This window comes from Psammomys obesus, unplaced genomic scaffold (assembly GCF_907164565.1).
Source record: "Psammomys obesus unplaced genomic scaffold, mPsaObe1.curated_primary_1811, whole genome shotgun sequence".
NCBI classification, from domain to species: Eukaryota; Metazoa; Chordata; class Mammalia; order Rodentia; family Muridae; genus Psammomys; species Psammomys obesus.
The window spans coordinates 2,649,175-2,667,064 of record NW_026591643.1 but is presented as its reverse complement, the minus strand read 5'-3'; the positions used below and the strand labels follow the sequence as shown (position 1 = coordinate 2,667,064).

At 37.2% G+C, this 17,890-nt stretch overlaps 1 protein-coding gene across 4 annotated transcripts in view; it reads left to right on the top strand.

Annotated features, from left to right (window-relative positions):
- Positions 1-17,890, top strand: part of Ecpas (Ecm29 proteasome adaptor and scaffold) — a 117,170-nt gene that overhangs the window by 91,250 nt on the left and 8,030 nt on the right. For all 4 annotated transcript variants that reach the window (XM_055611747.1, XM_055611748.1, XM_055611744.1 and 1 more), the window contains 15 exons: positions 2,232-2,311; positions 2,899-3,004; positions 5,042-5,089; positions 6,171-6,292; positions 7,529-7,679; positions 9,821-9,886; positions 11,075-11,164; positions 12,370-12,436; positions 13,119-13,210; positions 13,286-13,352; positions 13,508-13,699; positions 14,164-14,372; positions 15,057-15,100; positions 15,202-15,394; positions 16,631-16,769. In XM_055611747.1, coding sequence (XP_055467722.1) covers positions 2,232-2,311; positions 2,899-3,004; positions 5,042-5,089; positions 6,171-6,292; positions 7,529-7,679; positions 9,821-9,886; positions 11,075-11,164; positions 12,370-12,436; positions 13,119-13,210; positions 13,286-13,352; positions 13,508-13,699; positions 14,164-14,372; positions 15,057-15,100; positions 15,202-15,394; positions 16,631-16,769 — 1,666 coding nt within the window. The remainder of the gene's footprint in view (positions 1-2,231; positions 2,312-2,898; positions 3,005-5,041; positions 5,090-6,170; positions 6,293-7,528; positions 7,680-9,820; positions 9,887-11,074; positions 11,165-12,369; positions 12,437-13,118; positions 13,211-13,285; positions 13,353-13,507; positions 13,700-14,163; positions 14,373-15,056; positions 15,101-15,201; positions 15,395-16,630; positions 16,770-17,890) is intronic.

Sequence of the window (17,890 nt, the reverse complement as noted above, 5' to 3'; positions counted from 1 at the left end):
TACCTGTGTGTTAGGAAAACACTGTAGCTTTCCTGTGGTACCACACAGGACTTAAACCAACCCCTCCCCACCTTGGTATATTTACTTGCTTTCATTGCTTGTTTGCTTTTTTCTTTCAGTGATGCTGATGTTACAGGTCTCAAAAATGAAAGCAGTCTGAATGTTCCCTGGGTGGATATGTAGTTAAAAGAATGACAGTATATTCACATGAATGGAATATTACTTGTTAACAGGGATCATTGATGCCATCATTCACAAATCTATGCTTAAAGACTTGTTTTAGTTGGAAAAGATAAACAAAAGAAGTAGTCAATTGCCATATGTTATTTTTCTTCTTGGTTCTATCATCTGGCTGTTGATTACATTCAATCCTCCTTTCAAATATGGAGGTTTCTCAGGAACTGCCTCTGAATACAATTGTCGTCGTAGCTTTCTTTTTACTGATATTTAGGCATGTAAACATTCTGTTTATTGTAATGGTTCTCAGTTGTGTAACGGCCCAGTAGGACATGTACTCCATCCATACTTACAGATCTAATTGCCTGCGTGATGTCTTCACCTGACGTTATTTACATATACCATAAATGTAACTGTCCAGTAAAGAGCTAAAAACAAAAGTAAAAAGATAACCTTTCCTTCTTTGTTCTCACTATTGTTTGTCCAAGCTAGGAAACTTGGTGTCATCTTTTTTGTCTGTGTCTTTTAATGCCCTCAATCCCACATTGAATTTAGCAGCAGTTTCTGTTGATTTTGCTTTTATCAAGATTTCCTTGAATATACTTCTATCCCTGGTTATTCCTGATGAGTAGATCATCTCATGTATTTTTTCTCTTTGCCCTGTGTTTAATTAGCTACATAGCAGCAAAAGTGATTTTTTAAAATTGCTATTTGGATTTTGGTTGAAATTCTTTTTTTTTTTTTTTTTTTGGTTGAAATTCTTAAGTGGATTTTTAATTCACATTTTACCCCCAATACTAGAGTTTGAACCCAGGCTCTTAAACATGCTAGGAAAGTGCTCTACCAATGATAATATTTTTCTTTAAAAATACTTATTTTGATCCAAGGTCTTGATCTGTTTCAGGCTGGATCCTGAACTGTTGGGCTTGCCTCGGCCTCCTGCATAGCTTAGGTTACAGGGTCACAACGACTTTCAGCTTGCAGTTTACTGTTACAACTGAGTCTGTTTCAGTTTGTTGGCACTAAAGCTTCTATCAAGCTTCCTTACCTTCTGAACCACTATCGTATTTATTTTTGCACTAAACACTGTAAGGTACAGAGAAGAGTGAGACACCGTCTTGCCACTGAGGTCTCCAGTGTAATAGCGCAATAATGAATCTGGTATGATTTGCGTTAAGAAGGTGCTGTGGGAACATGGAAGAGAGTCAGGAGGCCAAAGTTCTCTGAGAAGTTACTCAAGGAAGCTTTATAGTTGGACTTTTATTATTTTGTGGGTTCTTCTTTTGTCCACTCTGGTTTTACCTCCTATCACTAGATATGAGAGAAGGAAGCATGGGGGAGGGGGAGCTGAATCTAATTTCTTTCCTTTTGTTTCTTTTCTGAGCATGACTACTAACAAGCCACAACCAACCTCCCTGAAGGACCAGCAGCCACCAATCCCCACCTATCAGGGCTCTAGCATTTGTATGCTCTCTGAGAAGTTCCCAGAATTCCTGTCATCCCACAATTGCAGAAACTGTCTGGAGCTGACAAAACCCTGCCTCTACTAGAGCACGAGGCCAATTGTTGTCAGCTGCTGCAGGCCGTCCAAAGCAGCCCCGCACCACCACATCTGGGATTAAAACAAGAGCACATTTTTGTAACATTTCTGGTCTGGTTTTTTTGGGGTTTTTTTTGTTTGTTTGTTTTTGTTTTTGTTTTTTTTTAAGAAGCCAAATTCCAGAATTGTCAATACAAATTTGGACAAGGAAGAGGATTGTAGAGGCAGTGTATGTATGCTGAGGAACAGAGCTGAGACTCAACAGAATCTCTAGGTAGAAAGATGAGTCATAGCGGGCTTTGTCCATGTAAAGCTAGTGATCAGATTTCATTCTCTTCATGAAAAAAGAAGCATCTGTCTTTACATGTTAGAGCCATTACACAGTGATGTGAGATTTGTAGGCTGAGGGGCTTAAGGACACTTCAGCAAAGAAAAATGATCAATGTTGTTAGGAGGTAAATAATTTGATTTTTTGATTTTTACATTTCTCATTTTATCTTTTTGCTTTCATTAGGTGGATAAGTATTTGAAGGAAATTCTTCAAGATTTGATTAAAAACCTTACCAGCAACATGTGGCGAGTTCGAGAATCGAGGTACGACTTGGAAAAGTTAGATTAGACAGATAGAGCTGTAAAATTCCCTTTCAAATGTCAAAGGTGTTTGTTTGTTTTTTTTTTTTAACAATTAAGTTAAACCCACCAATAAGCATCATATTTTTAGTTGAGTTAGTTCTTTAACCATTTAAACTACTCAGTTTGCCTAATTTGGTTTATATAAGTATGAAATTAACAAATCTGTGGCTCATGTGTTAAATTGGTAGACATCAGGCTGTACAATTTCATGGCTTCAAAGTGTAGAATTTATGTACGTATGCAGTTGGAACACATAGAGTGCATGTCATGTGCTTGGCGATACGCCAGACAAGGAGAGCACCGTAGGTAAGTTAAAAGTGATGTGTTGGTAGCATTCACAGGGATTGAACTGTAGTTGGAGGAATTGTCACTTCGTGATTTGTATCATATGTGATATATTTGAGCTAATCCTAGAATAAGTATGATTGTCTTAGGGTGAGAGGTTAGGACTAGAAATACAGATGGAGTCTATATTATTTTTGAATATGACTATAGTAAAGTATTGGACTTGATTAAACATATATTTGAAGTCAAATTTTTATTTTCAGCTGTTTAGCTTTGAATGACTTATTGAGAGGAAGACCTTTAGATGACATCATTGACAACCTTCCAGAAATGTGGGAAACACTTTTTAGAGTACAAGATGATATTAAGGTATTATAGAAATAAATCTAAATTTATATATAGACTAATTTAAACTGGAATTATTAAAATATGCTACAGATTTTTAAATGTATGTATTTCTAATTTTTCTATATAAACAATTTTAGGAAACTAGTTTTATTTGTATATTTCAACTTTGATATATAGGAAAAGTTAAAAGTTTGATATCTTTAGGTCTAAACTGAACTGACTCTCTGAGAAGAAAGGGAGGGGACCATAGTAGGAAGGAGGGGATGTGAGAGGAAGGACTGGGAGATGAGGAGGAAGGGGAACTTCCTTTTGGCATATAAAGTAAATAAATGAATTAATCTACAAAAAGATCCAACTAAAGTTGGATATAAACTAAAGGATCTAAAGCTGGACTTACCTACGTTTTAAACTGTTTTGGCATCCTTAAAATTAGATCACTAGGCTTGTCTTTCTCGTTGCTTTATTTTTAATTAAATTTTTATTAATTAGAATTTATTCACTTTGTATCTCAGCTGTAGCCCCCTCCCTCATGCCCTTCCAATCCTACCCTTCCTCCTTCTTCTCCTCCCATTCCCCCTCCCCAAGTCCATTGGTAGGGGAAGTCCTACTGCCCCTCTGACCCTAGCCTATCAGGTCTCATCAGGACTGGCTACATTGTCTTCCTCTGTGGCCTGGTGAGGCTGCTCCCCGCTCAGAGGGAGGTGATAAAAAAGCCAGCCACTGAGTTCATGTCAGAGACAGATCCTGTTCCCCTTACTAGGAAACCCACTTGGATACTGAGCTGTAGGGGTTCTGGGTTGTCTCCATGAATGGTCCTTGCTTAGAGTATCAGTCTCAGAAAAGACTTCTGTGCCCAGTTCTGTTGCTCTCCTTGTGGAGCTCCTGTCCCCTCCAGTTCTTTTATCTCCCTGTTCTTTCGTAAGATTCCCTGCACTCTGCCCAAAGTTTGGCTATGAGTCTCAGCATCTGCTTCAATTCCCTGCTGGGTAGAGTCTTTCAGAGGCCCTCTGTGGTAGGCTCCTGTTCTATTCTGTTTCCTCCTCCTTCTTCCAATGTCCATTCCGTTTCCCTTTCTGGGTGAGGATTGATCATATTATCCAGGGTCCCCCTTCTTGCTTAGCTTCTTTAGGTGTACAGATTTTAGTATGTTTATCCTATATTATATGTCTAATATCCACTTATAAGTGAGTATATACCCTGTGTGTCTTTCTGCTTCTGGGTTACCTCACTCAGGATGATCTTTTCTAGTTCCCACCATTTGCCTGCAAATTTCATGATTTCCTTGTTTTTAAATGCTGAGGCAGAGAAACACTTAAAAACATGTTCAACATCCTTAGTCATTACGGAAATGCAAATCAAAATGACCCTGAGATTTCACCTTAAACCGTTCAGAATAGCTAAGATCAAAAACTCAAGTGACAACACATGCTAGAGAGGATGTGGAGAAAGGGGAACCCTCCTCCACTGCTGGTGGGAATGTAAACTTCTACAGCCACTTTGGAAATCAATCTGGCACTTTTCTCAGACAATTAGGAATGGTGCCACCTCAAGATCCAGCTATACCTTTCCTCAGCGTATATCCAAATATGCTCAATTATACAACAAGGATATTTGCTCAACCATGTTTGTAGCAGCTTTTGTTCATACTAGCCAGAATCTGGATACAACCCAGATATCCCTCAACTGAGAAATGGATACAGAAATTGTGGTACATTTACACAATGGAATACAACTCAGCAATTAAAAACAAAGATATCTTATTCATTAGAAAAATTTAATTCTTTTAGAATCTGCACAGAGATTCTTATATATTTATAAAACATTGAATTTTTGGGCTGTTGGAAGTTTGTGGATATATTTTTATATGGTTAAAAATACATCAGATATAGATGTTCCTTAGTGGGCAAAGAGCCTAATGGAGCAACATATATTTAAATCTGTTATTGAAAACTATGGTTTACTGTTTTGTGTCAGGATCTAAGGCAGTTAATTAGACAAAGACTTGAGAAGAATGAATGCTATCTAGTATGTATAATGCCAGACTCTTCTTACTTTTAGGAGTCTGTGCGGAAAGCAGCAGAACTCGCTCTGAGAACTCTGAGCAAGGTGAGAATGCTCACCTCACGGTGAGAGTTGGGAAGGCCTCACTGTGGACTGAACAGTGGGGGTTTTGTTGGTTTTTGGTTTTTGGCCATATGAGATAATGTTGCCTTGTAAATGGCTTCTTGTGTATTTACTGCTCTTAACAGTGGATAAGAAAGTGGGTCCCGTGACACTATGCTTAGTGTATCTTGAACAACATATGCTTTTGGTTTCCTTAAATAATGAGCTTTTGCAGGCCTCTACATGAGGTGTATGCCTTTCCTTTGACCCTGAAGAAGATATTACTTACTTAAATGCAACCATATATGTCTTTCTTTTAATATCATTTCCAAATTTATGACCTTGGCAAGCTTTTTGAAACTAAATAGTCTGCCACTTGGACTTGATTTTATAATTTACATTCTGATTGCGTAAGCCTTGTCATCAAACATATTAATGAGTAGTAAAGGTATGTTTTAAGAGGCAGGTGGATTGCTGTGAGTTTTAGGCCAGCCTGGTCTACAAAGCGAGTCCAGGATAGCCAAGGCTACACAGAGAAACCTGTTTCGGAAAACAAAGTTCCAAGATTAAGGCTGAAGAGATGACTCAGTAGTTAAGAGCAAGCACTGGTTACTCTTCCAAAAGTCCAATTCCCAGCAACCATACCATGGCTCACAACCATGTGTAATGGAATCTGATTCCGTCTTCTGGTGTGCATGTTTTAAATTCTGGTGCCTCTCATATCTAGGTTTGTGTTCTTCACCAGAATATTTTCCTGCCACCTGTTCTGCTGAGGATGATTTTATACAAAGCACTTTACAATGTGCTTTTTCATCACGCCGTCAGCGTCTTTGTTTCTCACAAATCAGAAAGTAAAAAATTAGAGAATAAAATGTTACCAGATTTGTTTAGATATGGCAGACCTCTATAGAAATGACTCAGTACAGGTCATTTCTCTAGCTCTTCCAACCCCCATAGTGGCATAGAAAGTGGACTCACTCATTTTTTATTCCTGATAGTGACATAAAAAAAAACACTTTGTCAGAGAAATGCTTTAGTAGTTGAGAGGCCAGCCTCACTAACGCCCCTGCTCTTTGTATGTGAGGTTTGTGTGAAAATGTGTGACCCTGCCAAAGGAGCAGCTGGCCAGAGAACCATTGCTGTCCTCCTGCCCTGCCTTCTGGACAAAGGAATGATGAGTCCTGTGACGGAAGTCCGAGCCCTCAGGTGTGGTTTGGTTGAAGTGAATGTACTGGGATTATTTAGTTCCTAGCCAGTCTGTAGAAAATATGTTTTCTTGAATGTCAGCTTCCTAAAACTACGAAAAATGGACTGAGGAAAATCCACTGAGGTAACTTAAGCATTTATGAAAAGATGTGAGTCATAGTCTTTTTATAGTCATGTTTAATGGGGACCTTGATTTCAGCTAACATTTTGGGCTCCATATTATTTTACTGTCATTGGCCCCTTTCCTTAGCAAGCACATTGATCTGTTATGCCACAGGTCTTGAGGAGCTTGCTTGTTGGTATAACCAGCTGTCCTCTAATCTATATTGTGATTATATTGTAAACTAATCTATATTGTGATTGTTAGTGCCTTCTGAATCTACTAGCTCAAAGGCAAATGTGAAACTTCAGGATGGTTCAGGCAGTCCAAACCTGAGCCCAGTTCTTATGCTAATAGGTTAAGATGACACCACAGGATGTTCCTCCTGATGTTGTGGGATAGGGTGCAGACAGCATTGCTTATGAAAGAGCCTTGTGTGTTTTGGAGGCAGAGTCTACCCATGTAGCTCATTCTAGCCCCATATTTGCTATATAGCAGCCCAAGCTGTCCTCAACTTAGTGGTCCTCCAGCCTCACACATCACAATGTTGGCGTTTATGGCATAAGCCATATTTTTAAAATAATTGAACCTTTACTTGGTTTAGCCTATATATATGTACAGGGGATATGTTAAATGCAGTCAAGTTAGAGAAAAAGAGAAAGGGTGGGACTGCTAAAAAGTTTCAAGAATCAAGCATTTGGGAGGTAGAAGCCATCAGATCTCTTGAGTTCAAGACTATCCTGGCCTACGTAACAGGTTCCAGGTCACCCAGTGCTGTACATAGTGAAACCCTGTCTCAAACAACAAAGAACTAACCAAACAAAAGAAAACAAATCAAAAACAGTTTTAAGATGGTAATGGATAGACTCTGAACTCTGAATTTGAATTCCTATAAACTATCATTTTTTTAAAGAGCCTCTGTACGTTTTATATGTATTTGCTTAAAAATATCTATAATTCTTTTAATGCCAAGAGATGAGAGACCCTGAATTCAGTCATAACCAGAAACCCCCCTCCCAGTTGCCAGGACTAGGCTTTGAGCAATATGAGTATATACCTGAATGCAACTAATGATTAGATTGTAGGGCTTCTTCTTTTTGGTAAAAGGACTCAGGTGATGTTTTCTGTGTGTCTAGCATTAACACCCTTGTGAAGATCAGCAAAAGTGCAGGAGCCATGTTGAAACCACATGCACCCAAACTCATCCCAGCATTACTAGAGTCTTTAAGTGTGCTGGAGCCTCAAGTTCTAAATTATTTGAGTCTCCGGGCTACAGAACAAGAAAAGGTGAGTTGATAGCAGGACATTGGTTAAGTATTGATGAGGTGTGGCCACTATTAAGATCCATCCAGTGTCCATAGACAAACTCATGACTGATAAGGCTTTCACTCTTAAACACTACATGGAGTGAGTTTTCTTTGTTTGTATTTTAGATTTTTTTTAAAGGGGGATGGCCTGTCCAGCTTGTATATACTTTTGTTGATCAAATAAAAATCAACAACTTATTTAGATAATTTTTAATTTTTTTATTTAATTTTATTACCGTGAAGGTGTCAGATCCCTTGGGATTGGGGTTACAGACAGTTCTGAACTTCCATGTGGGTGCTGGGAATTGAACCTGCGTCCTTTGGAAGAGCAGACAGTGCTCTTCAACCACTGAGCCATCTCTCCAGCCCCTTATTAAAATTTTAACAGTCTAAAAATTACTTTTTTATTTTTAAGGGGCCTATACCTAACCATCTACAAAAATCTCTTAAGATTTATATACCTAGACTTTGGTCTAAAATTGCTCTGCTTTGTCTTTGAATTATTTTTAAATGTTGTCTATAACATACTTATTGAAGAGAAATTAAATCAGCCTGGAAGGGTAGAAAGTAATCCCCTAGAGGTCTCCACTACAAACAGTGTCTTGGGGCTTTAAGAAACTCCTTCCGAGTCATACACTACAAAGCCCCCAAATATTCAATTTAAAAACAAAACCAGATTTCGATTATTGTTCCTGTAACTGCTTTCTAAATTTAATGGGGCATAATGATTATATATGTTTCATTTCATTCTTTTAAGTTCATTTATACTAAAGTCAGATGACTACATTTTTGTAGGAAGGTTTTATAACATTAAAGGTTATAAGTCCCCCTTTTCTCTATATCTTTGATAACATTGAAAAATTGAATATAGTTGCATTGCATTGAATTGAATATAATTGAATAATTGAGTAACATTTCTTTTACATTGTCCATTATCTTTGTATACTCTTAGCACCAGCCCATTCATCTTCTTTCCATCCCCTGAAACCCAGACCTTGTGCTTGAAGCATTGTACCCACTGAGCTAATTCCAAACTAGAGATACCATAGCAGTTAGCTACTCTTGCCGAAGTCTTAGCATCCCACTAGGCATTTCATAGCTCCCTGTGACTCTGCCTTTGTGGGATGCACGATCAGTTGCACATACCTACGTTTACTTAAAAAAATCCAAAGACAAAACTGTTAATTCCTAAATCCTTTTAGCCATTTATATACTTCAGTGAATTGTTTCTGTTCTATGCCTGGTCTTTTCTTGATTTTTTTTTATTCATGTTTTTTATTCATAGGACTATTAGGCCTATATAATATATAACTTCAATGTTTTCTCTCATTTCACCATTTGATTATTAATTTTCATAATCTACTCTAATAAATTAATTGTTTTGTTTACCTCTTCATACTGTTGTTTCTTTACTACTCATTCTTTCCTCTTTCAGTAGTAGATTTACCACCATCTATAAATGCTTTACTTGTATTAGGGATTAAGAGACATAAATTATATATGCTTTGGAAGCCTCAGCAAATCACTTTTGCATGCCTTACTTTTCTCTCTCAGTAGTAATAACCTTTCTCCTAGGCTAATTTTGGTCAAAATGTCATTGTATATATATGAATCCACATTTTAAAGTTAAAGAATTAAATGGATTATACTCATACACACACATACACTGTTTTTTTTTTTTTCCTTAGACAACTTTTTAAACATTTTTGTAGAAATTCAGTGTATTTTCTTTTTAAATGGATTGAGAAACTGAGATTCAGGAAGGCTGATTGACTTGCTTAGAGCCATAGTGTGTTTGTTAGTAAATGAATCCTTACCTAATTTTTGTAGTATGAGAGATTGACCCCAGGGCCTTGTTCATGCTGAGCATATAGTATACTAGTGAGCTTCACCACCAGCCCTCATATTTTGTTTGTTTCTAACTGTTGTCTGAATTTCTGACCTTTAAGGAGATGTTAATTTTACAGTTAAATGGTCAAGTGAGGTCAGAAGAAACCAGAATTAGACTTTCATCTGATTTCATTATTTATTTAAAAGCCTTTCATTTGAACACAAGACCCTTTAGCTGGAGTTTGTGTGGCTAATTCATAACTGGCGACTTGTATTTTTGCTGCTCCTCAGGCTGCAATGGATAGTGCTCGACTCAGTGCCGCCAAGTCCTCTCCCATGATGGAGACCATCAGCATGGTGAGTTTCCAAGTACAGCTGAAAAGCTCCTTTGTTCTCCTTAAGTGCAGTTATCCAAAACTTTCCTGCTTGTGTGACATGAGACAACCTGAAGGGGGGAGGATTGGGAAAGTTCTATGAAGCAACAATTGCAATGGTGTTGTTCAAATTTTTTAAGTTTTTAACTGACATAAAAATTGTACATATTTATAAGCATTTTTCTTAATTACTAATAGAAGTAAATTTTCTGAATAGAAGAATTAGTCCAAATTTGTGTTACATGGGAAACAACGTATTAATAGATCTATCTATAATGTAATATCTCTATCTTTGATCTACTTATTTTAAAAGGGTTCAGAGATGTGTTATGTCTTTTATTATTATTATTATTATTATTATTATTATTATTATTATTACTTTTTGCCTGATTCTGCTTGAGAAATTTCTTTAGAAAAGGCCCCGAAGGTGTGTATTTTAATGAAATAAGCAGCACAGAAGGTAGGTGATGAATAATACTGATGTGCTTTAGCTGTCAGAAACATAGGTAGTGAAGAGCGTGTGGTGGTTTGTGGTTTGGCAGAGTCACCTTTTGGGCATTTCCTGTAGTGATTATTAAGAATTTGCAAGCTACCAAAAATTGTTTGCTAAGGAGATCACAATCGGGCCAATGGTTAGGTTTTAGTGTCTACTGGGGACTGCCACCAATATTCAGTTTAAGAATCTTAGGTCTGAGTTGTATTATTGGGGCAAGTGATAGGAGTATTTAGCAAACATTGGAGTATTTATAAATAAAGTGTGTGCTTGTGTTTTAAAAAGTATTACAAGCTATGGTGAAGTCACCTAAGAAACTAACTCACTTGGGATCTAGTAGGCTAGACCTACTCTGGAAGGTCAATTTTAATCTAGGCATTTTACATTAGATAAAGTTTGATAGAGGAAGATTAAGAGAGAGGGATAATCGTTTATTTCCTCTGTTAGTAAATCTTTTTCCTTATTTTGTTTTATTCTGTTTAATGTTGAACCATTAGCGAGTGAATTTATGTTTGTAGAACTGTGGTAGTTTAATTCAACCAGAGCAAAATCAAACCAGGGACATTTCAACTTCTGTTAAATCTAGTGGGTACATATTCAACATAGGTAGTTTTAAAATGAAGATATGGTACTGACCTATTTTCTCAGGCTTATCTTTATATTTATTCTTTCTCAAAGTGCCTGCAATATCTTGATGTTTCGGTGCTGGGTGAGCTAGTTCCTAGGTTATGTGAACTGATCAGAAGTGGTGTGGGTCTTGGAACTAAGGTAAGAATTTGCATGTGTTTGTTTGTGTGTTTGTGAGTGTGTGTTTAAAGACAAGTTGTCATGCAGCCAAAGCTGGCCTTCAACTCACTATAGAGCATAGACCGGCCCCAAACTCAGGGTAGTCATCCTGTCTCAGCCTCCTACTATCGGGAGACATATTGTAGGCATGTGCTACCACACCCAATAATGTGTGTGTGTGTGTGTCTGTGTGTGTTTATGTATGTACGTACATGTGGAGGTCAGAGGAATCTTTATTTTATTTTTACTTTTTGCATGCCTTCCACTATTGCTTTCCACATTATCTTTTGAGACAGTCTCCCTGAAGCAGGGCTCACTGATTGCCTAGTCTGGTTTCGTCAAGCGCTAGGAATCTAGCTGTCCCTGCCCCACAGTGCCTTAGGTTTACAGATTGTGAGCCCAGATTTTTATGTGGATGCTGATGTGATCCCAGGTCCTCATAGAAGTGGATTTTTATAAGAGGAAGTATGTACTTTTGGTAATTTTTTTAAATAAAAAAATGAGTGTCGTGTTTAAAAGTTTTAATGTTTCTGTAAAACATAATGCATGTAAAATATTTTTGTTTCTGTGGTTACATGAGTGATTTTTAATGTGTAACTGATTTAAAGTATTCATTTATTTATTACTTATTTCTTTGAGACAAGGTCTAGGATAGCCTACCTTTAGTCTCAGACTTCCTATACAGTTGAGGATGACATTGACCTTTGATCCTTATACCTGTATTTCCTAGTGCAGGGATTATAGGCATCATGTTTGTATGATGTCATGCCCATATGCTATCAAGCTCTGCTTGTCTTGCTGGGTTTAGTAGAATTGTTTCTGGTTACCATGTAAGTGCACTTGGATTTTCTGTTATTACCAGTTAGTGGAGAAGCTCAGTCACCTGTTAAGGAATGACAGTTTTGTGATTAGATGTTTTTATGTGAAAGTCAGTAGGTGCTTGGGTAGAAGAATATCTTTTTTTTTTTAATTTTATATTTTTTCTATATTTTTCCTATTTACAGTTTCTTAAGTTCTTCTAAAACAATTGTATAACCAATTGCTAATGTTTTCCTTTTTCTATATTGACTCCCAGAGGGGCTTTTAGACTTTATGTGTCTTAGCTTTAAATTCTTGGTGCCTAAAGAAAGTAGTTTGAAAGAACATTGTGACATCAAATTTTGACCTTTGTTTTTGTGACCTTAAAGGGAGGCTGTGCCAGTGTCATTGTGTCTTTAACTACTCAATGTCCCCAGGACCTAACACCTTACTCAGGTGAGTTTTTCATATCTTTGGGGGTACTTTTTCATGGCTATATTTATTTTAGACTTTTTGTTTTGTTTTGTTTGTTTGTTTGTTTTTGGTTTTTCAAGACAAGGTTTCTCTGTGTAGCCTTGGCTGTTTTGGAACTCTATAGACCAGGGTGGCCTCGAAATCACAGAGATCCACTTGCCTATGCCTCCCAAGTGCTAGGATTAAGGGCCCACACCACCTGGCTATTTCAAAGTTTTAAAAGAAAAATTATTTGGACATGTGTGTGTGCTTTGCCTTCACTCAAACCTCTGAATCAGTCATTTTGTTAGCAGACTTTTATTGCTTCACAAGTTTGTCAATGGCATAAGGATGTAAAGGTACCTTTCATTCTGCAGAGTTTTACTTTCCTTTTTTTTTTTTTACTGTTTATAGCTAACTTAACATGAGTTCTTTTTTTATATAGGCTCCTAAGTAGTGTTTTTATTTGTAGTTCTTATTTTTGTCCATTTTCACAATATTCTGGACAGAAGTTATTTTTTTATTTTTAAATCAAATGAGAGAAAGAAAGATAGTACAAACAATGTTAAAAGATCTAAAATACTGTGTCTTAAACCTGCTTATTTCAGGGTGATGGGATTTTAGTTCTGGGAATACAACGTAATGTTTGGGCAATGACACAATTGGGTGTTTTGTTATTTCTTAGGTAAACTTATGAGTGCTTTGCTTAGTGGTCTGACAGATCGGAACAGCGTAATTCAGAAATCCTGTGCATTCGCCATGGGCCATTTAGTTCGAGTGAGTTGAATTTTTTATTCAGTTAGTACAACTGTGGTAATTATAAGGAGATGACTAGGATTGTTTGTTTTTCAGACCTCTCGGGATAGCAGCACTGAAAAATTGCTACAGAAGCTCAGTGGCTGGTACATGGAGAAAGAAGGTAACTTTTTCTTTTTTATATAATTTTAAATTTATATAGTAACCAAATAAACTGTATGCTGTTTTGGTAGAAACATTTTAAATTGGTTTATTTAGAGCACTTACCCTGAAAAATAGTTAAATGCTAACCAAATTTTGGTTTCTTTTTCTCTTGAGAACCTGTCTATAAGACCTCTTGTGCTCTGACTATTCATGCAATTGGAAGATACAGCCCTGATGTATTGAAGAATCATGCCAAAGAAGTTCTGCCCTTGGCGTTTCTAGGCATGCATGAAATTGCTGATGAGGAGAAATCTGAAAAAGAAGAGTGTAATTTGTGGACTGAAGTGTGGCAGGAAAATGTACCTGGTTAGTAAATGTGTTTTCAAAGAACATAGCTGGAACTTGACTCATGTTGTTATTCATAACTCTCTCAGGGACTTGAACAACCTGTGTCACATTTAGAGCACATTTCTAAGTTTACAAAGTGCCACTCAGAACTTATTATCTGTGTGAGAGAATATAAACTGTGTCTAAGCAAAGTAGAACTTTACTTAGATTAGTTGAATGTAGTTGTGATTTTATGTGGCCTTAGAGTATTATTGTAGAGCTGTGTTTTTAACCTGGCGGTATGTCCAAGTTCATGAATTCCTGTTACAAAAAGAAGCCAAACTTATTGTCTTATTGTCTGTCCCATTAGCAGGTGGTGTGTTCTGTCAATTAACAGTCATTGCTTTAGATGAATGGCGTTTGCTGACTCACATTTTAAAATGATCTTTTATTTTTCTTGTCACTTAAGAGGTGTTTTACCTTTTCTTTCTTTTTGAATGTAGGCTCCTTTGGAGGTATTCGATTGTACCTACAGGAGTTGATTACTATTACCCAAAAGGCTTTGCAATCACAGTCTTGGAAAATGAAAGCCCAGGGTGCAGTTGCTATGGCGTCAATTGCAAAACAAACGAGCTCTCTTGTGCCTCCTTATCTGGGAATGATACTGAGCGCATTGGTGCAAGGCCTGGCTGGAAGAACATGGGCAGGAAAGGTAAAACTCACGCTAAAGAATTGGGGCTGCATCTGACTGTAGAATAGCAATCGAATTTATTTGACTTTGGACTATTCTTGCAGCTAGGATTCCTAGCTAGTAGAGGTCTTTGCCTGATTATGACCTTTTACATCAAATTATGTGTCATGTTCTTGAATAAAGCATAGTAATACTGGAGCTTGGTATATTTTACATATTCAGCTTTACAAGTTACCTTTTAAACCAGGTCACCATTCCATGTGCACTGACCTTCAGTAGAGCCAGAATTGTACATATGTGAAGCTGAATACAATAAACTGCTAGTCCTGATATCAAATATGCCCATTTCTGGGGCTTGACAGTTGGAAACTTTTTACACAGGGCTATAGAAAAATATGTATAGTGAGCATTCCATGGGGAATATGAGATTGGGGCAATATGTACTCGTAACGGTCACTAGTGACCACCACAGTTTTGTGTGGACATAATACTGAATTGCCTGTGATGTTGGTTACCAGTTCTTGGGCCTTTATAAATTCGAGGCTCATGGTTTGGGTGAATCTCAGTAATGTGCATGAGTGCATTGAAGGGAAGACAAATGTTAGATGTGTCATGGTTATAAAATTCTCATAGGGTGATTATAATCATTGTGTAGAGAATGTGACATGGGGATTTAATAGCATTTCTTCATCTTTAACTTATCAGGAAGAATTACTGAAAGCCATTGCCTGTGTGGTGACAGCTTGCAGGTAAATGTTCTTTGAATGAGCATACCATTTTTTTTTTTTAAATGAAGCTTAAAGCTGTAGCTTTTCTTAACTATTCTGATGTTTTTGTGTGAATCCTATAGTTCAGAGTTGGAAAAGTCTGTACCCAATCAACCCACTATAAATGAAATTCTTCAGGCTGTAATGAAGGAATGTTGCAAAGAGAATCTCAAATATAAGATTGTAGCAATCAGCTGTGCAGCTGATGTTTTGAAAGCCACCAAAGAAGACAGATTCCAGGAGTTTTCCGACATTGTAATACCCCTCATCAAGAAGGTAATGGCTGCATAGGTTTTCTTCTGTCCTGGCTGTGTGATTTCAGTAGGACAAGTTTAGCTGTAAAGTAGCAGAAAAATCCCAAAAGATTGTGGCCTCAAATAAGAGCTTGTCTCTTACTTGATAGTTGAAAGCCTCATAAAGTCTTCAGGGATCTATTTCTTATACATTATCCTAATAGTCTATGGGTCCCAGGCAGATGACAGAGAAGATGAAGTTAGGGTCATAGCGAGCACATAATTTCTCTCAAGAAAAGTTCTGGAAACAGAAACAGCATAGTAATACCGTTGATTCGTGTTCCACTGGCCATCACTTAATCATAGCCCAATTGTTAGCAGATGGGGCTAGGAAAGGTAATTTTTCATGTGGACATCCTTTTTCCGTCAGTGGGAGAAGGAAGAGAGTACCTGTGCAGTAAACTTCTGCCATAATAAACTTTACCTGGCTAGTGTGTGCACATGCCAAGTAGTCATTTCCTATGAAGACAAGGAATACTGTCTGTTGTATAGTTCACGTCTGCATTGTCCTAGGGAAATTTTTGCTTGGAAAAAAAAATGACTGACTTAATTTGGAAACCAGTGTACTCATTTTTTAATAAAGTGGGCATCACAAGGAAAGAAGGATATTGTTGGTCCATTTGGTTGGGTTTTGTTGTTTTGTTTGTTTTGTTTCCTGAGACGGGCTCTTTTTATTATGTAGTGCTACCTGTCGGGAACTCACCACATAGCTCAGTGTCCGCCTGCCTCTGTCTCCTAAGTGCTGGCATTAAAGGCGTGTGGCACTCTGCCTAGCCTGACCTACTTATTTTTAAAGCATGACATATTTTAAATATCTTGTGTTGTTCCTACTTCATATAATTGTTTTCTTTCAGTAATAAGGCTGTCGTAGGTATTTCTGTGGGTTTTGGAGACTTCTGGACTCTTTTCCAGTTTTTCAATAGTTTGTGTTTGAAACATTGCCAAGTTTTTTCTGTCTTTAATTCTCTTGATCCAAATACAGTTCTTCTTAAGTTATATTCAGAATACTATTACATACTTTATTTTTCAACTTTCATCTACAAATTTCTCAAATTTATTAGAAATGTATAATTTTAATACAAACAGAATAATTCCCGGAAGAGAACTCGGCATTTAGTTCTTGGTCATATCTCCTGTTCTACAGTCTGTTTAATAGTATAACTAATTTTTGAAGAAAGGAATACTAGAAATTTGTTTCATTTTCTTTGATATATCCTAGAACTCACCTGAAAGCATGGGAGTCCGGACCAGCAAAGCTGAAGATGAAAATGAGAAGGAAAGAGAGCTGCAAGTGGAGTCTCTGCTGGGTGCCTTTGAGAGCCTGGGCAAAGCATGGCCCAGGAACCCAGAAACCCAACGTAAGCACTGGAACACACATTTGTAGAAGTGCTGAAACCAGAAGTCACTTAGCAAGAACACAGATTTTCTGTGTGACAAAGCAATTCCTTATGTAGTCTGAATATTAATAGTGAGAATTATTCTAAATCCAGTATTTTATTAGGGATACTATACTGGGAGCTAGAGAGTTAGCTTAACATTTAAGCACATTCACTTGCTGCTCTTCCAGAGGACCTGATGTGTTTGCTTCCCAGCTGTTACTTCACTGTAACTCCTGTCCCAGGGCACCCAAGGGCACCAAGCACCCATGTGGTACATAGATACACATGCAGATAAAACACTCGACACAAAATAAACAGGATAAAAATAAAATAAATCTTTAAAACAAAACAGTCTGGATAGCTTAACCAAAAGAATTTCTTGCTTGATAGCTAGAGAAGGTTAAAGTAGGGAATTCCTTAAGAAAGAGAGCATCACATGCAAAAGAGTTTAACACAAGATAAAGAAATGTACATTTATTTACCAGTTACTGAGTAAAAAACCAAGTTGTTTTCACTGACTTCTCACATCTCACATCATCAGCTGGAATTTCTGGTTTTTCTCTGTTAAATAGAGAAACAAACCACAAAATAGTACAAAGTTCTCTAAGTGTAGAATTTTTACCCCATCCTCTCATGTTTTTTATTTAAACCGTACTAATTTTATAGTAGGTATCCAACTTACATGTGGTCCAACTGACCACATGTAGCTATGAATGTGGCCTGACATGTTGAAGGTGATGTCGCATTGCAATGTCAGAAGCTGGGAAAGCCCTGTTCTAAGCATTGAAAACCAACTTGTTTGTTTTTATTTTTCTGAGTTTATACTCCTATCTTATTAGTATATTTCTAATTGTATAATGATGGAGACATAATGATGGAGACTTGTGATTGGGACTAACTTATGATAAAAGACTGTTGATAAACCCACAGTTGGCAGAGGACACCAGAGGGTGCTACACTTTTTGGGGAAATTTTCAAGGGAAGGGGAGTATAGCTAAGCTGCTGTGTTTATTCTGTGGAGGACAAGATAACTCAAGAGTAAAGGATTAGAACGTGTGTGTGTGTGTGTGTGTGTGTGTGTGTGTGTGTGTGTGTGTGTG